At 47.1% G+C, this 15,411-nt stretch overlaps 1 protein-coding gene across 1 annotated transcript in view; it reads right to left on the bottom strand.

Moving 5' to 3' along the window:
• The window catches only part of stpg2 (sperm-tail PG-rich repeat containing 2), a 73,619-nt gene that overhangs the window by 35,492 nt on the left and 22,716 nt on the right, over nt 1-15,411 (bottom strand). Inside the window, exons 8-10 of the mRNA XM_082968705.1 lie at nt 4,950-5,109; nt 4,348-4,505; nt 4,132-4,224 (exon numbers count right to left, since the gene is read on the bottom strand). Of these exons, the coding sequence (XP_082824831.1) occupies nt 4,132-4,224; nt 4,348-4,505; nt 4,950-5,109 (411 nt within the window). The remainder of the gene's footprint in view (nt 1-4,131; nt 4,225-4,347; nt 4,506-4,949; nt 5,110-15,411) is intronic.

Raw genomic sequence — 15,411 nt, 5'->3', positions numbered from 1 at the left:
CCATCGGGGGGGGGTAGCCCCGACTGGGACTCAAACCCATGTCCAGTGACTGTCAAGCCAACACCTTAACCATCGGGGGGTAGCCCCGACTGGGACTCAAACCCATGTCCAGTGACTGTCAAGCCAACACCTTAACCTTTACACCAAGAAGTCCAAACCTCTTGATGAGCTCACTAGGTGTTGGTTTAAGGTTGTTACACTACACCAACCCTTTCCCTGGCATTATTATTTTAAATGTGTATTTATTTAACCTTTATTTAACTAGGCAAGTCAGTTAAGAACAAATTCTTATTTACAATGACGGCCTAGGAACAGGGGGTTAACTGCCATGTTCAGGTGCAGAACGACAGATTTTTACCTTGTCAGCTCAGGGATTCGATCAAGCAACCTCTTGGTTACGGGCCAACGCTCTAACCACTAGGCTACCTGCCGCCCCTGGTAAAGGCGTTGGCTTGACAGTCACTGGACCAGGGTTTGACTCCCGGTCGGGGCTGTACTCATTTGTGGATGTCCATCACTCATGTCATATGATATGTTACGAATTACAATTCGTATTACACATTTTCCAAAACATACAATATTTCACAAATATCCAAAAGTACAATATGTTAAGAATTTGCAAAACGTATGATATGTTCCAAATTCTAGCTAGGTGGCTAACATTAGCTAGGCTAGGGATTAGGGTTAAGGTTAGGGTTAACTTTATGAGTTAGGTTAAAGGGTTAAGGTTAGGGTTAGCTAATATGCTTAGTAGTTGCAAAGTAGCTAAAAAGTAGTAAGTAGTTGACAAGTTGCTAATTCGCTAAAATGCTAAAAGTTGTCAGTGATGACATTCCAACTCGCTGCCTTCAGGGTGCTAGACATTTGCATTACATGCCCACCCCTACAACTTCAGCTTTTGCCTAAAGTAGCCATCTGTCTTATATAACCATACCAAACGTAACATATCATACTAATCTGAGTGTCCTGGATTTATGTTTACTATGTTACGGCTAGTCTATGAGACCAGGCTGATAAAACGGTAAGCAAAAATGTTGAATTTGTACATATGTGGAAATGTGCCTTACTCCCTTTTTGAATTTTGTGTAATGTCATTAGTCTAGTCAAGGAAGCATCATGCAAAATATATTGTCACACCAAATATATTGGCACGTGCTGTCACCTGCTTTAATAGTAAACCTTGAGGTGGTACCACCCAGCATATCTAGAAGGGAGTGGATTTCATACCGAACTCCTCCCTTGAGGTGGTACCACCCAGCACATCTAGAAGGGAGTGGATTTCATACCGAACTCCTCCCTTGAGGTGGTACCACCCAGCACATCTAGAAGGGAGTGGATTTCATACCGAACTCCTCCCTTGAGATGACGTAAAGGAACCTTCTCAAGGTGCCTCTACATCACGATTTCAACAGTAGAGTTCAACTGCTAGGGGGAAAGAGATTTACTACTAAAAGACCAAAACACAGTGCAATCTGAAAGTATTCAGACCCCTTCACTTTTTACAGATTTTGTTACGTTACAGCTTTATTCTAAAATGGATTAAATTAAAATGCTTCCCTCATCAATCTACACACAATACCCCATAATGAGAAATCAAAAGCAGATTTTTTGAACTTTTAGCTAATTTATTAAAGATTTTAAACAGATACCTTATCTACATAAGTATTCAGACCCTATGCTATTAGACTCGAAATTGAGCTCAGGTGCATCCTGTTTCCATTGATCATCCTTGAGATGTTTCTACAACTTGATTGGAGTCCACCTGTGGTAAATTCAATTGATTGGACATGATTTGGAAAGGCCCATACCTGTCTATATAAGGTCCCACAGTTGACAGTGCATGTCTGAGCAAAAACCAAGCCGTGAGGTTGAGGTGTACAAGGTGGTATTGAATGTCTCTGTCTGTCACCTCAAATTTGTCTCTCGACCTGTGTGTACATACGTTGTAAACTTTAATTCGTAGGCTAGGTTGTAGCAACCTCATAATAGTATTGGGAAAATTCTAGTATCATGTAGTCGCCTAAACCTATCGCTGTTACATTGAACTGGGTGAATGGAATATGAATGACAGTCATCCAATATGCTGTAATAGAAATAAGGCCATATGCTCATGAAAGAAAAATAGTGCTCCCTCATCTTAAACGGCACTGACCGCCACTGTGGTCATAGTACCTTGGTGCATTCATATCCATCTGCATCTGTAGCTAAAATTCATTTTATTGCACATTTGTATAAGACTCATATCATAGTAAATGCTGTTCTGTCAAACAGGGTCTTTGATAGTATGGTATGGTTCAGTGTGGAGGTATACCTTGTTAGTATGGTATGGTTCACTGTGGAGGTATACCTTGTTGGTATGGTATGGCTCAGTGTGGAGGTATACCTTGTTAGTATGGTATGGTTCAGTGTGGAGGTATACCTTGTTAGTATGGTATGGTTCAGTGTGGAGGTATACCTTGTTGGTATGGTATGGTTCAGTGTGGAGGTATACCTTGTTAGTATGGTATGGTTCAGTGTGGAGGTATACCTTGTTAGTATGGTATGGTTCAGTGTGGAGGTATACCTTGTTAGTATGGTATGGTTCTGTGTGGAGGTATACCTTGTTAGTATGGTATGGCTCAGTGTGGAGGTATACCTTGTTGGTATGGTATGGTTCAGTGTGGAGGTATACCTTGTTAGTATGGTATGGCTCAGTGTGGAGGTATACCTTGTTGGTATGGTATGGTTCAGTGTGGAGGTATACCTTGTTAGTATGGTATGGTTCAGTGTGGAGGTATACCTTGTTGGTATGGTATGGTTCAGTGTGGAGGTATACCTTGTTGGTATGGTATGGCTCAGTGTGGAGGTATACCTTGTTGGTATGGTATGGTTCAGTGTGGAGGTATACCTTTCCCCATTACAATTGACGAAGCTCAAAATGTCCCTGACTGACACGCATACCTTCATATTATTCACCCACACAGCTTAAGACCAGGGTTCAAATACTATTTGAAATGATTTAAAATACTTTATATGTGCTTGATTGAGCTTGCATGGCTTAATTACCAATAGAATAGTCAGAAAACGGGAACTCCGCCCATATAGCACTCCTGAGAAGCTACGGCAAATGTTCAAAGTATTTGAAAAGTTTTCAAATAGTATTGGACCCAGTTCTGTACATTTTAGATGTTGGCTTTGTGATGATATGCATACTTCTGACTCTTGTCTTGGCCAGAAACCCGCCAAACCACACGACAAGCGTTCCTACCAAACTACAAACTGCCCCAAAACGTTCTGCCTCTGTCAGTACACTTCAGGACCATTAGTGAGACTTGGCTCAATATGCCTCCCCCCCCCAATGTTAATTGAGGCATCCCAAGTAGCATCCTAGTGTCTGGTCAAAAGTAGTGCACTACACAGGGAATAGGGTGCCATAGGGCTCTGGTCAAAAGTAGTGCACTACACAGGGAATAGGGTGCCATAGGGCTCTGGTCAAAAGTAGTGCACTACACAGGGAATAGGGTGCCATAGGGCCTGATCAAAAGTAGTGCACTACACAGGGAATAGGGTGCCATTTGTGACACACAATACAGCTGTTAAAGGTGATTAATAAGAGAAGCAACTTGCTGGGAGAGAAATTAATTACACGTCTAGTTTTATGATGGTCCGGAATTGATCAATATGGGGGGGAATGGGGACGGCGTTGTGCGTGGAATAAATTGTCAGTGTTGACAGAGGGAGCAGCGTGCTCTGGCTGAGCTTCAGGACAACCTGGGACAAATGCTTCCAGCTGAGATGCACTATTTAGAGAGGACAGCCTAAACCCAGGCTTATTACTCCCACTTAACTGCTGCACACATACACACACACACTAACAGCAGCACTGAGCCTCAGACCTTCAGCGAACGTGTGTGTGTGTGTTTACAGGTTGGCCATTTATAATTGAGACTTCCTTAGCAGACTAGAGAATGCCGTTCTGAGGGAAGGTGGAGTATCTATTGTGAAAGCTTTCTGACTGTATGTTGTTGATACTCTCCTTAGTTCACATGCTGACTTGGTACCTGTTCTAAACAGCTGTATCACAGCATGCATGCTGAGTCTGTGCTGGTGGTGTGTGTGTGTGTGTGATGAATTAAAGCCCCGTAGTCTTACTTTAGCCACCAGGGATATGGCCAGTCGTTCTGTGGCCGACTTGAATGCTGCTGTGTGCTGCTTCTTGTACAGCTCCTCTGTCTTCTTCTCCACCTAGACACACACACACAGGAGATGAGAGTGTTTGCTGAGCTCTGTAATAATCCCCATGGTTCCACCACACTACAGTTCAGATCATAGGCTTGTTTTTCTAGCAGTGCTGAGAGCAGGTCCTACCTTGTACTGGCCAGGCCCAGGGACCTCTTCATTGTTATGGAACACGAGACTGCGTTGGGCTGTCGAACCGAAGCCTCCCTTCCTGGTACTCTCTAGGTAAGCCTTTTTTATGCTGTCCTGGGCCAGGCCATATTCAAACATATTATAGGCACCAGGACCTGAGGTGGGAGCAGAGCATTAACACAGGCGGGGGTGGGGACTGTGTTGATGTGTGTGTAAGAGAGGCAGTAAATGGATAAATGTGGGGGAATGACTGTTCGATTACCCGGCGCCTACCTTGATACATTAAATCTCTCCCTGTACACACACTAACACTACAATACATAAAAGCTCTACTTCACACAGACTGACGTTTCAGTCATCACTGAAACTACCTTTAGCCATCTATCTATGCCGGGCATTTATGCACTTGGCAAACTGCAGTATTTCCAGATGATGTACTGCCACCATGTATCAGCCATAAAACATCCGCCCGGCCGTTAAGTACATAAACACACACTGGGTCAGCAATGTGAGTAACGGGGAGTGTTTGAGAGGTGTGGGGGAGACAGAGTGTGTTGTGGATATATATTATACACAAACACACACAGACACAGACACACCTGGAGTGGACTGTTTCCGGCTGTCAGGAAGGAACCGGACAGCAGTCAGGCCAAAGGGATTTCTCTGCATTCCAGTGGTCTTCTTGAGGATATCCAGAGCACAGCGCGGGTCATTGTACATACCTACAGGAGGAGCCAGTTCCTTCACAGGACTGAACCGCTGAGAGGGACAGACAGACAGACAGACAGACAGACAGACAGACAGACAGACAGACAGACAGACAGACAGACAGACAGACAGACAGACAGACAGACAGACAGACAGACAGACAGACGACACCAAACAGTCATGTCATCCACTCACAATGCTGCTATCCTGGGTTACAGTATGTTTCAGCTCTTCGTGTTTGGCATGAAAAGGAGTGGCAAGGAGTGGCATGATGGCACAAACAGACTGGTGCCCTGTCTACAATGCTCCCTGCATTATCTGCTATCTACCGTAACTACATGCCTTACCACAGATCATTATCTGCTATCTACCGTAGCTACATGCCTGACCACAGATCATTATCTGCTATCTACCGTAGCTACACGCCTGCCCGCCTGCACCCGACACCGCCGACCCGTCATTATCTGCTATCTACCGTAGCTACACGCCTGACCACAGATCATTATCTGCTATCTACCGTAGCTACACGCCTGACCACAGATCATTATCTGCTATCTACCGTAGCTACACGCCTGACCACAGATCATTATCTGCTATCTACCGTAGCTACACGCCTGACCACAGATCATTATCTGCTATCTACCGTAGCTACACGCCTGACCACAGATCATTATCTGCTATCTACCGTAGCTACACGCCTGACCACAGATCATTATCTGCTATCTACCGTAGCTACACGCCTGACCACAGATCATTATCTGCTATCTACCGTAGCTACACGCCTGACCACAGATCATTATCTGCTATCTACCGTAGCTACACGCCTGACCACAGATCATTATCTGCTATCTACCGTAGCTACACGCCTGACCACAGATCATTATCTGCTATCTACCGTAGCTACACGCCTGACCACAGATCATTATCTGCTATCTACCGTAGCTACACGCCTGACCACAGATCATTATCTGCTATCTACCGTAGCTACACGCCTGACCACAGATCATTATCTGCTATCTACCGTAGCTACACGCCTGACCACAGATCATTATCTGCTATCTACCGTAGCTACACGCCTGACCACAGATCATTATCTGCTATCTACCGTAGCTACACGCCTGACCACAGATCATTATCTGCTATCTACCGTAGCTACACGCCTGACCACAGATCATTATCTGCTATCTACCGTAGCTACACGCCTGACCACAGATCATTATCTGCTATCTACCGTAGCTACACGCCTGACCACAGATCATTATCTGCTATCTACCGTAGCTACACGCCTGACCACAGATCATTATCTGCTATCTACCGTAGCTACACGCCTGACCACAGATCATTATCTGCTATCTACCGTAGCTACACGCCTGACCACAGATCATTATCTGCTATCTACCGTAGCTACACGCCTGACCACAGATCATTATCTGCTATCTACCGTAGCTACACGCCTGACCACAGATCATTATCTGCTATCTACCGTAGCTACACGCCTGACCACAGATCATTATCTGCTATCTACCGTAGCTACACGCCTGACCACAGATCATTATCTGCTATCTACCGTAGCTACACGCCTGACCACAGATCATTATCTGCTATCTACCGTAGCTACACGCCTGACCACAGATCATTATCTGCTATCTACCGTAGCTACACGCCTGACCACAGATCATTATCTGCTATCTACCGTAGCTACACGCCTGACCACAGATCATTATCTGCTATCTACCGTAGCTACACGCCTGACCACAGATCATTATCTGCTATCTACCGTAGCTACACGCCTGACCACAGATCATTATCTGCTATCTAACGTAGCTACACGCCTGACCACAGATCATTATCCGCTATCTACCGTAGCTACACGCCTGACCACAGATCATTATCCGCTATCTACCGTAGCTACACGCCTGACCACAGATCATTATCCGCTATCTACCGTAGCTACACGCCTGACCACAGATCATTATCCGCTATCTACCGTAGCTACACGCCTGACCACAGATCATTATCCGCTATCTACCGTAGCTACACGCCTGACCACAGATCATTATCCGCTATCTACCGTAGCTACACGCCTGACCACAGATCATTATCCGCTATCTACCGTAGCTACACGCCTGACCACAGATCATTATCCGCTATCTACCGTAGCTACACGCCTGACCACAGATCATTATCCGCTATCTACCGTAGCTACACGCCTGACCACAGATCATTATCCGCTATCTACCGTAGCTACACGCCTGACCACAGATCATTATCCGCTATCTACCGTAGCTACACGCCTGACCACAGATCATTATCCGCTATCTACCGTAGCTACACGCCTGACCACAGATCATTATCCGCTATCTAACGTAGCTACACGCCTGACCACAGATCATTATCCGCTATCTACCGTAGCTACACGCCTGACCACAGATCATTATCCGCTATCTACCGTAGCTACACGCCTGACCACAGATCATTATCCGCTATCTACCGTAGCTACACGCCTGACCACAGATCATTATCCGCTATCTACCGTAGCTACACGCCTGACCACAGATCATTATCCGCTATCTACCGTAGCTACACGCCTGACCACAGATCATTATCCGCTATCTACCGTAGCTACACGCCTGACCACAGATCATTATCCGCTATCTACCGTAGCTACACGCCTGACCACAGATCATTATCCGCTATCTACCGTAGCTACACGCCTGACCACAGATCATTATCCGCTATCTAACGTAGCTACACGCCTGACCACAGATCATTATCTGCTATCTAACGTAGCTACACGCCTGACCACAGATCATTATCTGCTATCTACCGTAGCTACACGCCTGACCACAGATCATTATCTGCTATCTACCGTAGCTACACGCCTGACCACAGATCATTATCTGCTATCTACCGTAGCTACACACCTGACCACAGATCATTATCTGCTATTTACCGTAGCTACACGCCTGACCACAGATCATTATCTGCTATCTACCGTAGCTACATGCCTGACCACAGATCAGAATAGAAAGACGAGGAAAACAGACCATGGGTCATGGTGAGGAAGTAACATTCTTATAGACATGAAGGTCCACTTGTTTAACAGACTTCATATCTCTCTCACTCCTCAGCCTTGGAGGATGATTTGGCGTTGAAAACTGCAGGTGTATTGACTCTGAGAAGCCCGGTCTCCCCACTAACCAAGGACACTCCCCTTTCCTGTAGCGAACACTTCTACATGGCTAGGTTAGATCAGTTGTTGAAGAGGCCTTCCTGTAGCGAACACTTCTACATGGCTAGGTTAGATCAGTTGTTGAAGAGGCCTTCCTGTAGCGAACACTTCTACATGGCTAGGTTAGATCAGTTGTTGAAGAGGCCTTCCTGTAGCGAACACTTCTACATGGCTAGGTTAGATCAGTTGTTGAAGAGGCCTTCCTGTAGCGAACACTTCTACATGGCTAGGTTAGATCAGTTGTTGAAGAGGCCTTCCTGTAGCGAACACTTCTACATGGCTAGGTTAGATCAGTTGTTGAAGAGGCCTTCCTGTAGCGAACACTTCTACATGGCTAGGTTAGATCAGTTGTTGAAGAGGCCTTCCTGTAGCGAACACTTCTACATGGCTAGGTTAGATCAGTTGTTGAAGAGGCCTTCCTGTAGCGAACACTTCTACATGGCTAGGTTAGATCAGTTGTTGAAGAGGCCTTCCTGTAGCGAACACTTCTACATGGCTAGGTTAGATCAGTTGTTGAAGAGGCCTTCGTTCCACACCAAACACTGCCGATCCATTCGTACATTCCCATTTATAGAAGGTGATAGACGAAAAGAGGGGATCGATTATAAAGAGTGCATGTGTATAAGAAAACAATAATAATGTTTTATTGTCACATACACCAGATAGGTGCAGTGAAATGTGTTGTTTTACAGAGTCAGCCATAGTGCTAATGCTTATTATGGAGCTCTTACAGAGGGAGGGAGGGAGGGAGGGAGGGAGGGAGGGAGGGAGGGAGGGAGGGAGGGGAGGGGAGGGGAGGGTTCAGTCAGGATGCAAGCAAGGCTGAATATGCCAGATTGTATAAAGTGCTACATTAACTCATGTGGGGAAACTAAGGCTGAGGTTAGATCAGTACCAATACAGGGCTCCTGAGGTGAGGTGAGGTGAGAGGAGAGGAGAGGAGAGGAGAGGAGAGGAGAGGAGAGGAGAGGAGAGGAGAGGAGAGGAGAGGAGAGGAGAGGAGAGGAGAGGAGAGGAGAGGAGATGAGAGGTGAGCAGAGGAGATGAGAGCAGAGCAGAGGAGATGAGAGCAGAGCAGAGCAGAGCAGAGGAGAGGAGAGGAGAGGAGAGGAGAGGAGAGGAGAGGAAAGGAGATGAGAGGAGAGGAAAGGAGATGAGAGCAGAGGAGATGAGAGGAGAGCAGAGGAGAGGTGAGCAGAGAAGAGGAGAAGAAAGGAGATGAGAGCAGAGCAGAGGAGATGAGAGGTGAGCAGAGGAGATGAGAGGTGAGCAGAGGAGATGAGAGGTGAGCAGAGGAGATGAGAGGTGAGCAGAGGAGATGAGAGCAGAGGAGATGAGAGCAGAGCAGAGCAGAGCAGAGGAGAAGAGAGCAGAGCAGAGGAGAGGAAAGGAGATGAGAGAAGAGCAGAGGAGATGAGAGGAGAGCAGAGGAGAGCAGAGGAGATGAGAGGAGAGCAGAGGAGAGCAGAGGAGATGAGAGGTGAGCAGAGGAGATGAGAGGAGAGCCGAGGAGATGAGAGCAGAGCAGAGGAGATGAGAGGAGAGGAGAGCAGAGGAGATGAGAGGAGAGCAGAGCAGAGGAGATGAGAGGTGAGCAGAGGAGATGAGAGGTGAGCAGAGGAGATGAGAGCAGAGGAGATGAGAGCAGAGGAGATGAGAGGAGAGCAGAGCAGAGGAGATGAGAGGTGAGCAGAGGAGATGAGAGGTGAGCAGAGGAGATGAGAGGTGAGCAGAGGAGATGAGAGGAGAGCAGAGGAGATGAGAGCAGAGCAGAGGAGAGGAGAGTAGAGGAGCGCAGAGGAGAGGAAAGGAGATGAGAGAAGAGCAGAGGAGATGAGAGGAGAGCAGAGGAGATGAGAGGAGAGCAGAGAGGTGAGCAGAGAAGAGGAGAAGAAAGGAGATGAGAGCAGAGAAGAGGAGAAGAAAGGAGATGAGAGCAGAGCAGAGGAGATGAGAGGTGAGCAGAGATGAGAGGTGAGCAGAGGAGATGAGAGGTGAGCAGAGGAGATGAGAGGTGAGCAGAGGAGATTAGAGCAGAGGAGATGAGAGCAGAGCAGAGCAGAGCAGAGGAGAGGAAAGGAAAGGAGATGAGAGAAGAGCAGAGGAGATAACAGGTGAGCAGAGATGAGAGGAGAGCAGAGGAGATGAGAGGAGAGCAGAGCAGAGGAGAGCAGAGGAGATGAGAGGTGAGCAGAGGAGATGAGAGGAGAGCAGAGCAGAGCAGAGCAGACGTGAGCAGAGGAGAGGTGAGCAGAGAAGAGGAGAAGAAAGGAGATGAGAGCAGAGAAGAGGAGAAGAAAGGAGATGAGCAGAGCAGAGGAGATGAGAGGTGAGCAGAGGAGATGAGAGGTGAGCAGAGGAGATGAGAGGTGAGCAGAGGAGATTAGAGCAGAGGAGATGAGAGCAGAGCAGAGCAGAGCAGAGCAGAGGAGAGGAAAGGAGATGAGAGAAGAGCAGAGGAGATAACAGGTGAGCAGAGATGAGAGGAGAGCAGAGGAGATGAGAGGAGAGCAGAGCAGAGGAGAGCAGAGGAGATGAGAGGTGAGCAGAGGAGATGAGAGGAGAGCAGAGGAGATGAGAGTAGAGCAGAGGAGATGAGAGGAGAGCAGAGGAGATTAGAGGTGAGCAGAAGAGATGAGAGGAGAGCAGAGGAGAGCAGAGGAGATGAGAGGAGAGCAGAGGAGATGAGAGGAGAGCAGAGGAGATGAGAGGAGAGTAGAGGTGAGCAGAGGAGATGACAGGAGAGTAGAGGTGAGCAGAGGAGATGAGAGGAGAGTAGAGGTGAGCAGAGGAGATGAGAGGAGAGCAGAGCAGAGGAGATGAGAGGAGAGCAGAGCAGAGCAGAGCAGAGCAGAGCAGAGCAGAGGCGAGCAGAGGAGAGGAGAGCAGAGGAGATGAGAGGTGAGCAGAGGAGATGAGAGGTGAGCAGAGGAGATGAGAGGTGAGCAGAGGAGATGAGAGGAGAGCAGAGGAGATGAGAGGAGAGCAGAGGAGATGAGAGGAGAGTAGAGGTGAGCAGAGGAGATGAGAGGAGAGTAGAGGTGAGCAGAGGAGATGAGAGGAGAGCAGAGGAGATGAGAGGAGAGCAGAGTAGAGCAGAGGTGAGCAGAGGAGAGGTGAGCAGAGAAGAGGAGAAGAAAGGAGATGAGAGCAGAGAAGTGGAGAAGAAAGGAGATGAGCAGAGCAGAGGAGATGAGAGGTGAGCAGAGGAGATGAGAGGTGAGCAGAGGAGATGAGAGGTGAGCAGAGGAGATTAGAGCAGAGGAGATGAGAGCAGAGCAGAGCAGAGCAGAGGAGAGGAAAGGAGATGAGAGAAGAGCAGAGGAGATAACAGGTGAGCAGAGATGAGAGGAGAGCAGAGGAGATGAGAGGAGAGCAGAGCAGAGGAGAGCAGAGGAGATGAGAGGTGAGCAGAGGAGATGAGAGGAGAGCAGAGGAGATGAGAGTAGAGCAGAGGAGATGAGAGGAGAGCAGAGGAGATGAGAGGTGAGCAGAGGAGATGAGAGGAGAGCAGAGGAGATGAGAGGAGAGCAGAGGAGATGAGAGGAGAGCAGAGGAGATGAGAGGAGAGTAGAGGTGAGCAGAGGAGATGACAGGAGAGTAGCAGGGAGCAGAGGAGATGAGAGGAGAGCAGAGGTGAGCAGAGGAGAGGAGATGAGAGGAGAGCAGAGCAGAGGAGATGAGAGGAGAGCAGAGGAGAGCAGAGGTGAGCAGAGAGAGGAGAGCAGAGGAGATGAGAGGTGAGCAGAGGAGATGAGAGGTGAGCAGAGGAGATGAGAGGTGAGCAGAGGCGATGAGAGCAGAGCAGAGCAGAGCAGAGGAGAGGAGAGGAGAGGAGAGGAGAGGAGAGGAGAGGAGGGGAGAAGGAGATGAGAGAAGAGCAGAGGAGATGAGAGGACTGCACAGGGCAGAGCGTCCGAGCTGAGAGACCGAGAGAGACGACTGCAGAGGGCAGAGCGTCCGAGGTGAGAGAGCTAGAGGAGAGGAGTTGAGAGGGCAGAGCGTCCTAGCTGAGAGACCTAGAGAGACGACTTCAGAGGGCAGAGCGTCCTAGCTGAGAGACCTAGCAGAGACGACTGCAGAGGGAGCAGAGCGTCCTAGCTGAGAGACCTAGAGAGACGACTGTGAGCAGGGCAGAGCGTCCTAGCTGAGAGAGCTAGAGAGACGACGTCAGAGGGCAGAGCGTCCGAGCTGAGAGACCTAGAGAGAGGCCGGCACAGGAGCATGAGCGTCCGAGCTGAGGAGACCTAGAGAGACGACTTCACAGGGCAGAGCGTCCTAGCTGAGAGACCTAGAGAGACGACTTCACAGGGCAGAGCGTCCTAGCTGAGAGACCTAGAGAGACGACTTCACAGGGCAGAGCGTCCTAGCTGAGAGACCTAGAGAGACGACTTCACAGGGCAGAGCGTCCTAGCTGAGAGACCTAGAGAGACGACTTCACAGGGCAGAGCGTCCTAGCTGAGAGACCTAGAGAGACGCCTTCACAGGGCAGAGCGTCCTAGCTGAGAGACCTAGAGAGACGACTTCACAGGGCAGAGCGTCCTAGCTGAGAGACCTAGAGAGACGACTTCACAGGGCAGAGCGTCCTAGCTGAGAGACCTAGAGAGACGACTTCACAGGGCAGAGCGTCCTAGCTGAGAGACCTAGAGAGACGACTTCACAGGGCAGAGCGGAATGCTGACGCAGTGTGGAGCCAGAGAAACCAGGTCAGAGCCGCTAATGCCTGCTAACTCCCGCTAACTCCCAGCTAACTAACTCGCACTAACTCCCACTAACTCCCATTAAATCTCACTAACTCACTTGCACTAACTCCCGTTAACTCACACCAACTCGCACTAACTCCCCCTTACACCCACTCTGTAGAGTCCAGAAAGAAGACTGTCTGTCAACTCCAACCTGTCTGTCTCTCATCAGAAACTATAGAAGTCTTTTATATGCAGATGGAGCTGATTTGTACCCCAGTGGAATATGTGTGTGTGTGTGTGTGTGTGTGTGTGTGTGTGTGTGTGTGTGTGTGTGTGTGTGTGTGTGTGTGTGTGTGTGTGTGGCGGCTGAGAGAGTGTTAATTAAGACATCTGTCAGGATTTTCTTTGAGTCTAGCTATCCACATGACGCAAAAAGAGTTCTGCTGAAATGCTGTAGCAATCTGAGCTCTTCCTAATCCAACAAGGAATTCATCTGGGTCTAAATCCCAAATGGCACCCTATTTCCTATATAATGCACTACTTTAGACCAGAGCCTGGTCAAAATAAGTAAATATTTATATTTTTAACAGGGAAAACATATTCAGACCTAGGTTTTTCCAAATGTGGCCTGCACAATACAACACAAATACACACATTATACACATAATATACAGTATGTACAGTACCAGTCAAAAGTTTGGACACACCTACTCATTCAAGGAGTTTTCTCTAGTTTTACATTTTTTTTACATTGTATGAATAATAGTGAAGACATCAAAACAGGCGGCAGGTAGCCTAGTGGTTAGACTATTGGACTTGTAACCGAAAGGTTGCGAGATCAAATTCCCGAGCTGACAAGGTAAAAATCTGTCGTTCTGCTCCTGAACACGGCAGTTAACCCACTGTTCCTAGGCTGTCATTGAAAATAAGAATTTGTTTTTGACTGACTTGCCTAGTTAAATAAATAAAAAATAATAATAATAAACTAAAACTATGAAATAACACATATGGAATCATGTAGTAACCAAAAAAGTGTTAAACAAATCAAAATATATTTGAGATTCTTCAAAGTAGCCACCCTTGATGACAGCTTTGCACACTCGTGGCATTCTCTCAAACAGCTTCATGAGTTAGTCACCTGAATCTAAAATAGAAAATATATTTTGATTTGTTTAAAACCTGTTAGGGCTAGGGGGCAGTATTGACACGGCTGGATAAAAAACATACCCGATTTAATCTGGTTACCACTCCTACCCAGTAACTAGAATATGCATATACTTATTACATATGGATAGAAAAGACCCTAAAGTTTCTAAAACTGTTTGAATGGTGTCTGTGAGTATAACAGAACTCAAATGGCAGGTCAAAACCTGAGAGATTCCTTTACAGGAAGTGGCCTGTCTGACCATTTCTTGAACTTCTTTTCCATCTCCATCTTTTACTAAGGATCTCTGCTCTAACGTGACACTTCCCACGTCTTCCATAGGCTCTCAGAGCCCGGGAAAAAACAGAATGTCGTCATTCCAGCCCCAGGCTGAAACACATTATCGCCTTTCTCAAGTGGCCGATCAAGGGACTCTGGGCTTATGCGCATGACCCGACCGCCCCCGCCTTTGTGATTTTTTCCTCTGTTTGCCGAAAAGGAGATTCCCTGTCGGAATATTATCGCTTTTCTACGAGAAAAATGGCGTAAAAATTGATTTTAAACAGCGGTTGACATGCTTCGAAGTACGGTAATGGAATATTTAGAATTTTTTTGTCACGAATTGCGCCATGCGCACGACCCTTCTTTACCATTTCGGATAGTGTCTGGGACGCACGAACAAAACGCCGCTATTCGGATATAACGATGGATTATTTTGGACCAAACCAACATTTGTTATTGAAGTAGCAGTCCTGGGAGTGCATTCTGACGAAGACAACAAAAGGTAATCAAACTTTTATAATAGTAAATATGATTATGGTGAGTGCTAAACTTGCCGGGTGTCTAAATAGCTAGCCCGTGATGCCTGGGCTATGTACTTAGAATATTGCAAAATGTGCTTTCACCAAAAAGCTATTTTAAAATCGGACATATCGAGTGCATAGAGGAGGTCTGTATCTATAATTCTTAAAATAATTGTTATGCTTTTTGTGAACGTTTATCGTGAGTAATTTAGTAAAATGTTAGCGAATTCCCCGGAAGTTTGCTAGTTCTGAACGTCACATGCTAATGTAAAAAGCTGGTTTTTGATATAAATATGAACTTGATTGAACAAAACATGCATGTATTGTATAACATAATGTCCTAGGGTTGTCATCTGATGAAGATCATCAAAGGTGAGTGCTGCATTTAGCTGTCTTCTGGGTTTTGGTGACATTATATGCTGGCTTGAAAAATGGGTGTCTGATTATTTCTGGCTTGGTACTCTGCTGACATAATCTAATGTTTTGCTT

This window comes from Salmo salar, chromosome 24 (assembly GCF_965601325.2).
Source record: "Salmo salar chromosome 24, fSalSal1, whole genome shotgun sequence".
NCBI classification, from domain to species: Eukaryota; Metazoa; Chordata; class Actinopteri; order Salmoniformes; family Salmonidae; genus Salmo; species Salmo salar.
This window is presented reverse-complemented; position numbering and strand designations above follow the sequence as displayed.